At 43.3% G+C, this 16628-nt stretch overlaps 1 protein-coding gene across 3 annotated transcripts in view; it reads right to left on the bottom strand.

Annotated features, from left to right (window-relative positions):
* Window positions 1-16628, bottom strand: part of SLC36A1 (solute carrier family 36 member 1) — a 46141-nt gene that overhangs the window by 10552 nt on the left and 18961 nt on the right. For all 3 annotated transcript variants that reach the window (XM_066388056.1, XM_066388057.1, XM_066388058.1), the window contains exons 6-10: window positions 16312-16396; window positions 15193-15411; window positions 9831-9929; window positions 6680-6846; window positions 2985-3154 (exon numbers count right to left, since the gene is read on the bottom strand). In XM_066388056.1, the coding sequence (XP_066244153.1) occupies window positions 2985-3154; window positions 6680-6846; window positions 9831-9929; window positions 15193-15411; window positions 16312-16396 (740 nt within the window). The remainder of the gene's footprint in view (window positions 1-2984; window positions 3155-6679; window positions 6847-9830; window positions 9930-15192; window positions 15412-16311; window positions 16397-16628) is intronic.

Genomic DNA, 16628 nt, shown 5'->3' with positions numbered 1-16628 from the left:
CTCAAGTCCTTTGAGCATCTTGCTGTAGAAGGGAGGAGAGACCCACAGACAGAACCAGGAAAAGCAAAGCAAAAACCAAGGGGCATCTAAGGACACCATGAGGTCTGAGAACCAGAGACTGGTGCCTCCTGCGGGGTGCAGAGGAAAGAAACCTGGCAGGAAGCAAGACATATGCTACCAGAGGCGAAAGCCAGACTCAAGAGGGAAATGAGAGGAACCAGGCCCAGCATCACTGCCCCAATTCTTGGTGAGGGAGGAGCTGCCATCTAGGCAATGACAGCATGTTTTACCTAGACAAACCTAGTTTCTCTAGAGGAACCACTTTGAAACAAAGCCAGCTATACGAACTACCGTACTTCCCCATCTATAAGCCACACATTTTTTCGAAAAATTTGGGGTCTAAAAACTGGGCGTGTCTTATACAATGGTTCTAATTTTTTTACTAGCATTTCCCACTTTTTTCACACTTGTTTTTGCACTCATTGTTGAAAACAGTGATTCGTCATCAGACACAGATGAGGACAAACTAATGGATGGGAGCTTTGACAGTAATGAGGAGTTGTATAAATTTTATGATGAATAAAATGAGTTCAATAGCTTTATGTAATACATTTTTTTTTCACATTTTGGGCCCCAAAATTAAGATGCGTCTAAACATGGGAGCATCTTATACATGGGGAAATACGGCATTCCCCACCTTTTCTCCCAGTGCCCTTTGGATCCAAGAATTGGGGCCCTGAGAGTTGACATTATAACACCTGCATGTGGAATCCTTCTACTCAATATTTAGGGCTGATCCATCCACAGAAGAAACATACATATCTGAGTCAAAGTATCCAGAGTTGAGGGCAGAAGATAGCAGTAAAATCTAGAGTCCAAGCATCCTACCAGCACATATTAACGCAATTTACTGGAAAAGCAAGATGTATCACTTCCTTCCTTTGCAGTAGCTCTGGGCCCGCAGTGACCTGTAGGCTGCCCGGGACTAGCTCCTGAGTATGCTGTTCCTATAGGCTGGACCAGAGAGAGACTGAAGGTTTACCCAATAAAAGCTACAAAGAGAAGTCAAATTCTTGGTTGTTATCAGCTCCCTGGGCCTGCAGAAACCAAGGTGCCCTCCCTCTGCCCCACTCCCACCCAGCCCCATCCAGATATAAATCCTCAAGAGTACAACCCAAGATTAAATCAGAAAGTCATGGAAAGGCCTTTAGTCCCTTAACCCTTTGAGTAATACGAATGTTCATGTATGTCCTCATGCCTCCTGACCATCCAGAGTACAATCATACAAATATTTTTATTTTAAAAACGTGTAAGGCAACATTAAAAAAAAAGGCAAATGTATATGTTCTTCTTGTTTCCATAAATTGGTTATCAAACAAACATGATTTTAAGTTAATAAAACTGTAACTGGAACTAATTTCATTTTTTGAAAAAAATTCACTCCAGGGGGTCAGCGAGCATGAAAAAACTCACTACTCAAAGAGTTAATCCAGTGAGTTCTTTCCACACAGATATCCAGAATGATAAGCTTCTACCCACTATCCTTGAAGTTACATAAAGTACTGTAGGTGGTTATAGAAGGTCCATTCTGAGATATCTCTAGTCTGTTCCCTCGAGGAGGTCCATTACCGGATAGGCACTAGGCTATTATTCTCTTAAAGAGGTCTATCCTCAGATTAGCACTAGACTGACTGTTCCCTAGACAAGGTCCATTCTGTCACAGGCACTGGACTGTTCTCTTGATGAGGTCTAGTCTTGGAGAGGCACTAGGCTAATCCCTCCAGGAGGTCCACTCTGTGACAGGCACTGGTCTGTTCCTTTGAGCAGTCCATTCTGAAAGAGACACTAGTCTGTTCACTCTGTTTTGCTTGGGCGGTTGAGAAGGATGGATAGTGCCTGCCCTTCTCTTGCTAACAAGCAACTAATAAAATCATTTCCGATTTCCCACACTACAAGTGAAAGCCAGATAATATTCACATATTTCATCCCTAGACACTCAATTCTGGTTCAATTAAAAAATCATAGAGACCTATATTTATTCCAAAGGCAGAATGAATAGTAAAAAAATTTCTCGGGGAGTCTCAATGTACTGAGCAAGACATCTTGTCCCAAAAGAATAAAAAAATATTTTAAACAAAATAACAAGCCAAATATAGCCAAAAGAATAAAAATTTTTTAAATAAAATAAAAATGCCAAATATAGCCTAAGATTAATATATGATTCAAGTATTTCAATTTGGAAAGCAATTGCAAATCTCCTAGTAATTTAAATTAGATGGTATAGATCAATTTGTTTGGTTTTCTCTTGTATCAACTCATACAATATGAAAAAATAGAGATAATTTTTGTTTTAAATTTATACCCATTTCAACCAACAGCACATAGGGAGACATCTTGTCTCTTAATTCATACACCCAGGGTCTGGGGAAGAAGAATAAAACACAAAGTGATAAATCAAATACCTGGTTAACTAATAGAAAAATTTCTAGGAAACATATGTTAAACCAACATCTAAAAATGCCCAGAAGAATATCATGTAGCTTGAAATGAAATCTAGAAATAGGTTGTCACTCTGCAAAATTGATTATTTGAAAAAACAAACATGACCTACTACCAAAGTAACCTGGACTCATTAACAAATACGGTTACATGACTCTCTTTCAGGCTCTTACCATATTTTATATGGAACAGTAATTATACATCTTCACTATGACTTTTGACCTCTATAGCATTTCACACCATATTGATAAATAAACATCAGTCCCCACTCCCATGTCCTGTAGACTCTACAGTGTAGAGTACACATGTCATCAATTTATCTCACCACCTGGACACGCCTCGACTCTGAAACAGCACATGACCAGCTCCCTGTCCACCCAGCACTGGCAGTTTCCCTACAATGCAAGTGCTCCCTCATGAAAGCCCTGGAGGCTGGGTGCCCTTTGGGAAAAACAAGCGCGGTAATTCTCCTGCGTCCTACTCACATGTCAGGCAGACCAGCAGGGTGCGCACAAACAGATCCACCGCCAGCTCCCAATGCTCAGGCACACGGGACACGAAGAAGGGGATGATGATCTCGGCTGGGACAAAGAACTGGATGGCGTAGGTGAAGAAGATGCCGATGGAGTAGAGCAGCTTCACCGACTGGTACAGCCTGCAGAGAGATTCCAGACACATTCCAAAGCTGACTCCGCACACTCGTATACTAGCAGGGGCAGTGCAAAATGGCCCGTGCAAAATGGCCCGCTGCGACTGGCCATATCCATTCAAGTTACAAATGCATGTGTCCTTTGGACTCAGCAATTTTACTTCTAGCAATTTATCTTGGAGACGTATTCGCACATGTGCACAAAACCTTACATTCAAAATATGTCATTGCAGCATTATTTAAGTACAAAATACAGAAAACAGAGTAAATGTTAATCAGTGGGGAACTGGGCAAATAAATCATGGTGTCCTTATATAGCAGTTAAAAAGTATGAGGCAGAACTCTAAATGTTAACATGGAATTAGCTCTATGACAGACTATTAAGTGAAAAAATCACGAAGCAGTATAGTGTCTATGATGTGCTACAATTTGCTTAAAAAGGGAAAAAGCATTCCCTGTCTCACACACCACACACACACACACACACATATATGATGTTCTTATATACATAAAACACTTCTGGAGGGAACACAGAACTGGTTAATATGGTTGCCTTGGCAAAGGAAAACTGTTGAACCGGAGATGAGAGGCCATGAGTGGAAACAACATTTTCTATATACCCTTTGTACATTTGGAATCTTTACCAGGGGTACATAGCCTTTCAAAAATAAAACAACTAAATATACAATTAAAATGTTAACAAGCCTGTTTATTTGTATCCTGTCCATCCAATTCAGAGCTCCTGAGAATCAGATGGTGACCACGCAGGACCCAGAGGCAGGAGCAGCATCCATCCTTCCACCCCACTATAGCCGTCTTCCCACTATTGCTTTGTGGTCAGCTTCTCGAGAAGACCATTAACTCACCATGAGACACCTCTATCTATCCCATGCCTAGGATTATGTGGAGTACAAAAAAAAGTCTTACATGTACTTATGGATCTCACATTATCATTCCAAGAAAGACCACCCTGCCCCTAAGCCAGCGGTTCTCACCGGCGGGGGTTGAACGACCAAAACACAGGGGTCGCCTAAAGCCATCGGAAATATCAGCTGCTAGCGTTGGCCGGTTGGCTCAGTGGTAGAGCATTGGCTTAGCTTATGGATGTCCCAGGTTCAATTCCCGGTCAGGGCCCACAGGAGAAGCGACCATCTGCTTCTCCACCCTTCCCCGTCTCCCTTCTCTTTCTCTCTCTCTTCCCCTCCCATAGCCATGGCTCATTGAAGATGACTCCGTGGAGCCTCCACCTCAGATGCAAATAGCTCGGTTGTGAGCATGGCCCCAGATGAGCAGAGCATCAGCCCCAGATGGGGCAGCTGGGTGGATCCCAGTCAGGGTGCATGCGGGAGTCTGTCTCTCTATCTCTCCTCCTCTCATTAGTAAAAGAAAAAAAAGAAATATCAGCTGGTGACTCTATAATTAGAACTCAGTAGAGAACCAAAGCCTGCTGGAGTGGGGGGAAGTCTGGAATCAAGATAGTCACCTGCTGGGATGGACAATTAAACTGCACCCAAACAGAGGCAGAGATCAGAATAGCTGCATTTGAAATATCAGAGGAAAGAAGACAGATGCTCGTCTATGGCTTTAGATTATGTGGGCTGCTTCTCCTGCTCCTGATCCATTTATCTTGTTATGCCGAGCTACCATCTGATTCTTGATAAGGCAAGAACATTTGGAAATTTAAAAGCTGGCATCAGAGGGAAAGAGAAAGAGTTTCTAAAAACAATGACCCATTTCAGGGCTACCATTTGGCTGGCCATACAACAAACTTAGTCCCCAGACCTCTGCTAAGTAGGGTGTCCTTTGTTAAACACTGACAATATTATTGAAAAAACATTTTTCTCAATTTTCTCAGCCTGTCCTTGCACAATGCCTCACCAATCAGAGCTCTAAAAAACACACAGACAGAACAACCAGGCCAGCCCAAAAGGTTATTCTGACCCCCAGGGCACACAGCAGGAGTCTCAGTGTCTGCTCCCAGTTGCTCTCCACAATGACATTTTAATCTTCAAAACAGACTTGTTGCTCAGGACACACCCTGCAATATCTATCTTTTTAGAAAGTATTTCAATGTCTGTGTTTGCCGATGAGGAAAGTGATACATAGGAGAGCTCCTAACAACCCCTGGTCCACTGTCAGAGGCCTCCACATGCACACGAAGTCAGTAACTGCCTGGGAGGCACAGCAAAGGCTGGAACTAAGATGTGTCCTGTTTCCCTCACTACTTGGAATGGTTTAAGGTGAATGGACTAGATACTTGGCCCTTCTAGACTCAGATTTCCAGGGAGAAAGGCTATCAATAAGCTGATCAACCAATCCATTCAGGAAATGCCTCTATAGGGGTTATTCATCCAGAGTAAAGCTCAGGGCAGCATCCTGCTTCTCATCACACCAGTATACTATTTCAAGCTCTCCTCACACATATCATTTGCTCTTCATGACAATCCTGGCAAGAAATGACTATTCCAGAAGAAGGAACTGAGGCAGCAAGAGGCTGTGGTTCGTCCAAGGCCAGAGAGCTAGGACATGGCAGATCTGTCCTCCACGCCCCAACTGCTTTCTGATAACATCTCCACATTTAGAAAATGGGTCAGACTCAGCATTTATTTCTCCTCTTTGTTAAAAAATCATACATTGCACGATGATCATGCACCAGGTGCTGGGATAAAATGGTGAACTGGACAGCTGCTGCCCTCACAGAGCTTGCAGTATAGGGAGATCAGGTAAAGGAACAACTACAGCAGAATGGGAGCAGAGAGAAGGGGCATCTAAACAAAGGACTTGAAGTTATGGTCAGTGAGACATCAGAGTTCCTCAAAAAGAGCCACTCCTAGACCAGGCCCTCCTCACTGAGTGAGAATTAGGCAGGGGTGGGGGTAGGGCCTGAAGGGCCCCTGGCACATTCCAGAGAGAAGGGGACCCCTTTGAGTTTTCTAAGGGAATGCATGATTGGGCTGAGTGTTAAGCAGCTCCCACAGGTAACAAGGGGGAGCCCAGATCTGGGAAAGGATTAAGACTCAGGCAGCAAGATGGGTCAAATGGCTTGGTGGGCACCCATGGAGGGAGGGTGCTGCCCTGGGGATGGTGGCAGTGGAGAGCTAAAGTGAAGTACGCTGACTTAAGAGATACCACAAGTAGAAGAAAGAATCTACATTCTGACCGTTTAATCAAAAAAATTCAAAACAATCAAATGGGCAGAACAGACACAGATACAGATGCAGAGAGCATTCTGATGGAGGGGGCTGAGGGGCTGGTTTGGTGGAAGGATTAGAAGTACAGGTTGGTTGTTGCAAAGTGGTCATGGGGATGTGGAGTGCATGCAGCACAGGGAATATAGTATTCTAGTGGCTACGTATGGTGTCAGATGGGTGCGGGATTTATCGGGTTGATCCCTTAGTAAGTTATGCAGTTTCTGGTCACTGGGGTACACACCTGAAGCTAGTATAATATTCTATGTCAACTGTAATTGAAAAATAAAAAATGATTAAAAAAATATCTGGTGCTTCCAGGATTCCATCCTGCCCCACATACCAGCAGTTGGGCAGGTTGAGAGTTATACTGCCTTGGATGTGAGCTCCAAATTGCAGGTACCCCAGACACCCCAGGCTGATGTACAGGGTGGTGACGATGGCCATTCCCACATACAAGATGACTGGAAATTTCCGGGGATCCTTCATTTTGTTTTCAAGGGGCAGAACCTATAAGAGTAGTGAGAGAGAACACAGAAAAGAGCAACATTAATGGCCAAGAAAAAAACTTAACATTTCAGAAAAAAGTCATTTCTTTATCCTTAAAATTCCCCAAAAGTATATCTAGCCTTTATTAAGAAGACAAACAAATAAATGCAAGTTGTTTCCTCAGAAGTTCTCCTTGCAGAGCTGAGACCTGGAGCCCACCGTCTCAGCCAGAGAGTGCTGAGGTAAGGTTAGGGTGGGCAGGACTGGATCCCAGGTCTCCTGGTCCAGGCTAGCTCTCTGTCCCCTGCTGTGAGGTCCTTATAGGCTGGGAGTTCTCTTTGCCCCTTGAATGCAGCCACCTGGCAACTAGCAGGCCCTTCTGCATCATGCCCACCTTGAAGAGATGCTGGTGGTGGCACAGGCCAACTGTACCTCACTCACTTGAGATCATAGTTTTGGCAATCTGTCCAAAGAATACAAAATATAAGTCAGCAAAAACTGCCAATCTAGTTCACAGAAATTATTTCCTTACCTCAAAAGGGGTAGGCACCAGTGGTGGCAAGCTAACCTCCAAATGAGAGGCTGAGGTGCTAGGGGTGGCATGACTTAGGAGAGGGTCTCGGAGAGTCAGGATCTCGGAGATGTGTAACAACACCCAGGTTCCAGACTCTATTTCAAACCCCTACTCTTGCTGCCTCCTCCCTCACAGAAAAAGATATTCTTTAACTGCTGCTAAAGCAAAGGAAAGATTAGAAAGACTGGTTCACTTAGGAACAGAGAATACAGCACATATGACTGTGACAATCTTCACAATCTGCCAGAAATCAACTGCTTCTGGCATAACTAACAAGGAAAAGCAATGTAGGACAATGACTACAAACTAGCTTTGACCTTGTCATTACACTCATTTGCCTTGAGTGCCTGTGGCCATGAGGTAGAGCAGGTCTGTTCCAAACGCACTCAGCAGACACCATAATCCAAAGCCTGGTGCTCTGAGGGCCGCCACAGCTCTGCATTTCCAACTGGCCTTCAGCAACCCCCACCCCACCAGCTCATGAGTCTCAAGCTACAATTGATTCACATTCAATAAGAGCCAATTTCCTCTTATTGGTGGAGGAGCAATGGATAGAACATCAGCCAAGGACACTGAGGACCCAGGTTCAAAACCTCGAGGTTGGTGGCTTGAGCACAGACTCATCCAACTTGAGCACAGGCTTACCAGCTTGAGCGTGGGGTCACTGGCTTGAGTGTGGGGTCATAGACATGACCCTATGGTTGCTGGCTTGAACCCAAAGATCAATAGCTTGAAACCCAAGGTCACTGGCTTCAGCCCAAGATCACTAGCTTGAGCAAAGGGTCACTGGCTTGGCTGGAGTGCCCCAGTCAAGGCACATATGAGAAAGCAATCAATGAACAATTAAGGTGCTACAACTATGACTTGATGCATCTCGTCTCTCTCCCTTCCTGTCTGTCTGTCCCTGTCTGTAACCCACCTTGCTTAAAAAGAAAAGTCAGTTTCTATGCTGTCCTTCACTTTTCTCCTCTGGGAGTCTAAAGAGACAGGGCAGGGAGCCTCTTTCTACTACATCTGCCAGGTCTGGGCCTGTGGTGCAAACAGAGAGAGCTTTGTGAACACGTCACCCACATATGCCCAAAAGCCCTCAAATCCAAAGAAAGAGTCAAAATAGCAGTGCTCTCTCTACTGTGAAAATAGAAAACACAGAGAAATCTTGAAGTAACAGATGATGATGACTACAGAATGATTCTGTATTCAAGCCCTGGTTACTGAAATGAAGCAAAGAACAACTTCTGCACTGTTCTGTTAGGGAAAACTGATAAACTCAGCACAGTGTTCCTTTAGAACCCAGGCTCTCCAGCCATCTTCCCACACTTCCTCAACCTCTTCTTTCCAGTCCTGAGTGCCTGGGGACCTCTTTCTCACTGCTGCAATACGAGCTCATTGCAGGCCTCTGCCCCAACAGCAAAGAAATCACTGGTGTTTGTGAATCAGGGTGAGACATTCTTCCTGGATAATAAGAAGCCTCAAGAAGGAACAGAAGGAAAGGTTTAAACCCTCAGAACAACCACCTGCACGCAATCACTCAGAAAGCCTTGATGCCAGAGCCTTAGCACAGTTCATCAGCACAACAGGAACAATTCCTCACTATTCTGACAAAAATCTATCAGGCTTTGAGGTTTCCATAAAAGCATGTAACATGACAGGGAAAGAAAACGAGGACACAAAGAAATTCTATGAAAAGAGAAGTGTCTTCTCATTTCCTAAGCCCTTGGCCAGCAGAGTCAATAATTTTTTTCAGAGAATTCTGTACCTTTATTATGAAAAATATTAATAAAAATCAAATTAGGTACAACTGAGTGGCAGATTCCTCTCTTTAGGAGAAGAATTTGGTAAAATCACAGCAATCATGGGGGGAAGCTGAGCTAGGAGTGAAAGCTGTTCATTCACACGAAGGAACTATGACACACCAATGATCCAGGGCAGAGAAATTATTCATATGTTCACTGATTAATAAAAATCGGTAGTATTATTAATGAAATAAAAATTATTTAATGCTCATATGTCATCATGTGTGTAAAGCACTTTACACATATCTCATTTAATCCTAACAATTACTAATCATTAAAATCACTTTTCAGAGGCAAACAGTGAAAGTCCTTGCAGAAGGTAACCCAGCTACTCTTTGGCAGGAGGACTCACCCAAGTCATTTTGACTCTAGACTCTGCCTTCCTAACTGCCATGAACTTACTGCACATGTAGGACATGGGTGTGAAAAAGAGCTGGTGTGAATATAAACATTCTCAAATGGCATACAATTTATTTTCAGAAGTTGAAGCTGAGGAACTTCAGTGGAATCCCTGAAATGCTGTTCCCTAACAGGCCAGGTAGTCTCAGAAGATCATTGCCAACAGCATTTCCTCCGCATACCTTCAAGCAGACCTCAAGGACACCAAGAGCCCCAGAGAATCACAGCCCAACTCTTACCATCCCGATCCCTTCAAATGCAAAAATGGCCGTGCCAAAGAACAGAGGGTAGGTCTTCCAGGGTGCCACCAAGGGGAGGCGGCTGGGGTCCGGGATCCTCTGAAAGAGAGAAAATAAAACAACACGAAAGCTAAACATACGGAGCTTCAATATTCGAATCCCAACATCAGACAGGTCACACTTTACCTAAATCCTAGACTCTCTGAAGGGAGACAGTCTGACACCTGACAGATGACTGCGGGACATTCAGCCCACCATATATATTTTCTCCTTTCAGGCTGAGAAAACCCTACTTCCTTTGAGGAAGGACTAACCCAATGTACCATAAGAAACTCAAATGTTGAAGTCTGAACAACATTTCCCTACGTAATCCCATTCCTAGAAATTTAATCCAGGTAGGAATAACTAAATAAATAAAAATTTAAAAGTTAACAAAGCTATTTATTATTAACTAAAACAACCTAAATGTTCCCAAACAAGTCAACATTTAGTTTACTCACATCAACTATATCATAGAATATCATGCACTATTTAAAAAGTTTAAAAATAGAAATGAATAAAGTAAAAAATAAGTAGCACATGAAAAACTGTTTATGAAAGAAAATTTAAAAAAATAAAATTTAAATTTTCATAATCACTGTGATACACAATTACATAAACATTCCCCACAGATAAAGATGGAAAGAAAGATGTTTTTTTTAAGATGGTATTTACGGATTTTAGAGAGGAGAGAGAGAGAAAGGGCAGGGGAGGAGCGGGAAGCATCAACTCATAGTAGTTAAGGGAAGATGGGAAATTTTTAGATGAGCTTTTTTATTTTTTTCCTTTACTTTTCTTTCTTTTAAAAAAAAATCCTTATGAATAAGTTTACGTACCTGGAAAATAGTGACAGGTGTATGACAGTATTGAAATATTTGGGAAAAACAGCAAAAGGAGCATTTAAAAAATAGGCAAATAAAAGCCAAGGCAAATGTTAACTGCTGGTACCATATAAGGGAGGAGGTACAGGCACAGGCTCCTCCCTGGCTCACCGCTGGCCAGCAGCCCCGTGATAGCACCAGCCCCCTGTAATAGCGCCAGCCCCCGGTTAGAGCACCAGCCTGCCCCCCGTATGAGCATCAGCCCCCCAGAAGAGCACCAGCCCCCTGTAATAGCGCCAGCCCCCGGTTAGAGCACCAGCCTGCCCCCCGTATGAGCATCAGCCCCCCATATGAGCATCAGCCCCCCAGAAAAGCACCAGCCCCCCCCATATGAGCATCAGCCCCCCAGAAGAGCACCAGCTCCCTGTAATAGCATCGGAGGAGCAGGAACCGGAGCAGGGAAGAAGCTGCTGACCTTTTCAGAATCTGGCTTTTTAAACCATGAGTGTACATTGTTTCAATTAAAATAAAAATTGACTTTACAACTGCCTTTTACAATGTTTTAAAATTGATTTAATGATAGAGGTATTTAGATAAATACGCAGCATGTTCTAACAGTGTGATAGAATATCAATGAACAAATGAAGATCTAGTACATATTAATCTCTGCAATAGGCTTCTCTTTGAAAGGTTTCCAAGTAATTATTCTATGTTCTCCCTAAAACAAAGAATTAAAAATATATATTTTTCTGAGCCGCTGCTAAGAAATCAGATCTCTTTTACAAGAAGCGTTTCTGTAACTGGAATGAAAACAGACAATATTTTTGCTCTACAATGAGACAAGAAGTGAAAGTGCCCTGTAATTATTTCTGAGTCACAGTGTGACTTAAGTTCCTGGAAGCACGAGCCATCAGCCGGTTAGGGGATGACTACTACTCAGGTTCGTACATCAGACAAGGTTGATGAATCAGAGGGAATTTCAGAATATACATCTGGGGATACTAGCATAAACGAGACCAGCAGAAGGAATTTAAAATTCTACATACCTAATAACTGCTACTGACTTATAACCCAACCAACTAAATGAAAATAGTTTAATATGCAAAGAACATACAAATTAGAATCAGCTCTCTATCAACATATTAGCTCCTCAATTCTACACTACTATCAATCATAATAATAACAGCTTTTTGAGAAAATGCTGTTAAGTGGATGTAAGAATTGTAAGATGTATTCCAATTTTCAAATTGACAGTCTGAAAAAATGCGTGTCAGAATTAAGAATATGCAGTGATAAAACATTTATTGGGAGAGCCCTCTGGACAAGGCATTCTGCTCAGAACTGTACTGCCGGCCATTCATTCCAGGGAGACCTTCTCAACTGGACGACCTCGGTCAGCTTCCTGTGAGGGTGTGTGTATGAGGAACAAGAGCACTAATCACATACATGCTCCGGATTAAGTAAAGGAACACTGAACAACTGTGAAATCCTTATGGTAAACAGAGCAAAATGCCAAGATAGGGCGATAGCAACAGCAGCAGCGGCAACACAAACGACCCAGAGGGAACACCGTTAGCTCTGTGCCACATCAAAATGAACTGCTCAACACAGCCGAACCAGCCTTCTCCCATGCTGTACCCGGGCAGACAGCACTGTGTGATCACAACACACCTCCTGGTTGAGCCCAGAGGCAGGCTCTGAATTGCTCTCAGGAAATCAGCAGGGCAGCCTCACCCAGAAGTGCATGTTGTACTGTGCATAGGCCATGCTCTGGACAGACACTACCTTCTGCTGAGACTGAGATGCTATCACAGCCCACATTCCCATCCAGCCCTCTGATCAGAGCGATGACCACAGTCCAACTACCTGCACTGCTTTATAATTAAATGTGGTATGTGTGTTGCTCACCTCATCTTTAATGTCCACTGCAGTATTTCCTAGGTACTGATTAAAATCTCTAATTATAAAATTAAATCAATAATTTATTTACCCTTCTCTGTTTTAATTTAATTTGCCAGAGGCAGGGGAAATAAAGTCTCTGGAAATGATCCGTTGTACATGCACAGACCTGTCTTTTAGTCTCACAATAACATAGATAGTTTTTTATTTTGTTTTAGACAATAATTCTGCAGAAGAGTCACTATCTCCCACCCATCTGACTCACTAGGACAAGGAAAAAACAGTAAATGCTCACTATGTAACTCTAAATTAATTATCATGGCTTCAGTACAGGAAGTCCCTACATTTTACGACCCACTGTTCTCCTAGAAACCACATCAGTGGGTAGCTGTGTGAAAATAAGATCAAGTTTACCTGTCAGACTGACCAAAATTAAAACAATTGGTTTATCCAGTGTTGGCTAGGATGAGAAATATACTACAGAAATGAGTCTACATGAAATTGATAAATAGTTGTGTTTTTTTGTTGTTTTGTTTTGTTTTTGGTATTTTTCTGAAGCTGGAAACGGGGAGAGAGTCAGACAGACTCCTGCATGCGCCCGACCGGGATCCACCCGGCACGCCCACCAGGGGTGTCCCTCTGCAGCGACCAGAGCCACTCTAGTGCCTGGGGCAGAGGCCAAGGAGCCATCCCCAGCGCCCGGGCCATCTTTGCTCCAATGGAGCCTTGGCTGCGGGAGGGGAAGAGAGAGACAGAGAGGAAGGAGGGGGGAGGGTGGAGAAGCAAATGGGCGCTTCTCCTATGTGCCCTGGCCGGGAATCGAACCCGGGTCCCCCCGCACGCCAGGCCTACGTTCTACCGCTGAGCCAACCGGCCAGGGCCGATAAATAGTTTTTGGATTTTTAAAAATTGGATTTATTGAGGTGGCATTGGTTAATAAAATTATATGGTTTTCAGGTGTACAACTCTATAACACATCATCGGTACACTGTATTGTGTGTTCACCAGCCCAAGTCAGGTCTCCTTCCATCACCACTGAGCCTCATTTACCCTCTTCTCCCTTCCCCACCCCCTTTGCCCTTTTGTAATCACCAAACTGTTGTCTAGAGTAAAGTTTTTGGAAAAAACAACTTGGCGATATAAAAATCTCAAAAGTGCAAACTCTTCAGCAATTGCACCTTGAGAAAAATATCTTGGGGAAGTAAGTATTTATGCATGCCCACAAAAAGAAAGGTGTAAGAAAAGGCACTGTCACAAAACTGAAATAATACTAAAAATTATAAATGACCTAAGAGTCACTGACTGAGGACTGGTTAAATTATCTAAGGTACATCTCTTCTCTGAGATACCACGTAGCAATCAAAAAGAACGAAGTAAGACCAGGCACATCAATACAGAAAGCTCTCTGAGGCATCATCAAGGGGAAAAAAGCAAAGTAGATGAACACTACCTATACTAATCTTTTAAATTACGTTAAAAAAGAAAACAAAATAAATTTTTGTTTCATCTATTTCCGTACACAGTTATACAGTGTGAAATGTACTTAGAGGACCTAGAAGGAGACAGACCCATCACACCGGGGGGCCTGCGGAGACTCGGGGTGGGGACATGGTGTTCAACAGGCACTTGTGTTGTTGTATTGATGAGTTAGTTATTTGGGGAATTAGATTTAAATACTTTTTTTTTTTAATGATGCTCTTATTCCCCTGCTGTCACTCTTTGCCTTTTCTTAAATTTTGGCAAAATGCAATGTATTGCCCACAAACATCCACGGTGTTTAAGGGCACATTTTTCTCAGCCTGATCTCCTACCCATCTATGTACATATATCATCTGTGCATATATCATGTGTGTACATATATCTGCGGGCTGTGCAAGGAGGAACAATAAATGGAATTATCGTTTTGACAAATCAATATAAAAATGGAGTGTTAAGGAATATTTTAGCTAAATATAGGTTAGAAGAATTGATTTTTATTTTTATTTTTATTTTTTAATTAATTAATTTATTTATTTATTCATTTTTAGAGAGGACAGAGAGAGGGAGAGAGAGAGACAGAGAGAGAGAGAAGGGGGGAGGAGCTGGAAGCATCAACTCCCATATGTGCCTTGACCAGGCAAGCCCAGGGTTTCGAACCGGCGACCTCAGCATTTCCAGGCTGACGCTTTATTCACTGCGCCACCACAGGTCAGGCCTATTTTTATTTTAATATTTTTCTCTATTTTCCAATCTTATAAAATTATCTGTGTACTAACTGTCTAATTGGAGAAAAGTTTAAATCAGTGATCTCAGAAGGAGTGACTTTCCCCTCCTAGAGACATTTGGCAACATCTAGAAGCATTTTTATTGTCACAACTGGGGAGGGGTGTTGTTACTAGCACCTAGCAGGCAGAGACCAGGGAGGCTGCTAAATACCCTCCGAGGCATAGGACAGCTTCCCCATGACAAAGAGTTATCTGGCCCAAAATGTCCATAGTGCTGAAGTTGAGAATCCCAATATAAACATATCATGCATAAGTAACATATCCTTATTTATATTTCACACAGTTGTGTTTGTTTCTTTGACTATCTAATAGGTGGAAGAAGAGAGTCTAGGCTCGTACCTGAACAATGAACTGATAGATCATGACCAGGCTGACCAGCATAGTGATGTTGGCCAACAGGGAGAAAATGGACAGGACTCGAAGGTTCCTGACGAAAACCAGCAGCACCAGGAATGGCAGAAAGGTAAGCATGTAGAGTCTGGAGTCCATGGTGGGCGTCAGAATCACTGTCTCATTGTTGTGGCAGTTATTGGTGGTTGCATTGGCCGCTTCTATCACCTAGAATGTGGGGAAGAAAAGAGACAGGAAAAGCCTCTCAAATGACAAAGGCCAGTGGACCTCCCCCTGGAATGGGTTCCTGACTAAAGGTTCAGGGTATGAAAAAGGCCATATAGGCCCTGGCTGGTTGGCTCAGCAGTAGAGTGTCGGCCTGGTGTGCGGGGGACCTGGGTTCGATTCCCAGCCAGGGCACATAGGAGAAGCGCCCATTTGCTTCTCCACCCCCCCCCCTTCCTCTCTGTCTCTCTCTTCCCCTCCCGCAGCCAAGGCTCCATTGGAGCAAAGATGGCCTGGGCGCTGGGGATGGCTCCTTGGCCTCTGCCCCAGGCACTAGAGTGGCTCTGGTCACGGTAGAGCGACGCCCCGGAGGGGCAGAGCATTGCCCCCTGGTGGGCAGAGTGTCGCCCCTGGTGGGCATGCCGGGTGGATCCCGGTCGGGCGCATGCGGGAATCTGTCTGACTATCTCTCCCCATTTCCAGCTTCAGAAAAATACAAAAAAATAAAAATAAAAATAAATAAAAAATAAATAAAAATAAAAGGCCATACAGAAGTTTGTGGTTGGTGAACTATCTTTGGAGATCTTCATAATTATCACAGTAACTGAATTACTTGAGCTGGGTTTGGTTATATCTTACCTAAAGATAGAAAGATGGACAAGACATTTTAAGCTTCTCGATGCCCTAGGTCTTTAGATGAAATTAAACAAAAGACGCTGTTCCATGTATAGTGTTCTATGTAAAGAATCTTAATTCTCTTGCTGATCAAAACTGGTTCAGAAAATATGCTAAACAGAAAATCCACTTATCTCTTCTCATTCTCTCTCTTTCCCTCTCTCTCTCTCTTTCTCTCTCTTTCCCCTACTCTCTCCCCCCACTGACCCCTCTTAACCAGGGACCTACCTGTTTAAAGTTGTCAGCCAGAAAAACAAAATAAACACAGCAGAATCCCAGCTGCGTGACAATCAGGAAAAAGTCCACAATGTGCCTGAAGGCAGAGAAAGAACAAATACAAAGATCATGACAATAAAAAGCAAGACTCCCAGAGAGACAGGTGTTTGAACAGTGCTTCTGTCCCCACTTCCCATCAGGTGACAAGGAGAAGTGTGCCCTGGTGCCAAGGGCCACCAGTCTGGAGCTTTGGAGGAAGGTGAAGGAGGAGCCATATGTGTGGATTCCAAGGTCCCCTTCCTGGCTCTTGTCTGCAATGCTGCACAAGG

Source organism: Saccopteryx leptura, chromosome 6 (genome assembly GCF_036850995.1).
Source record: "Saccopteryx leptura isolate mSacLep1 chromosome 6, mSacLep1_pri_phased_curated, whole genome shotgun sequence".
Lineage (NCBI taxonomy): Eukaryota > Metazoa > Chordata > Mammalia > Chiroptera > Emballonuridae > Saccopteryx > Saccopteryx leptura.
This window is presented reverse-complemented; position numbering and strand designations above follow the sequence as displayed.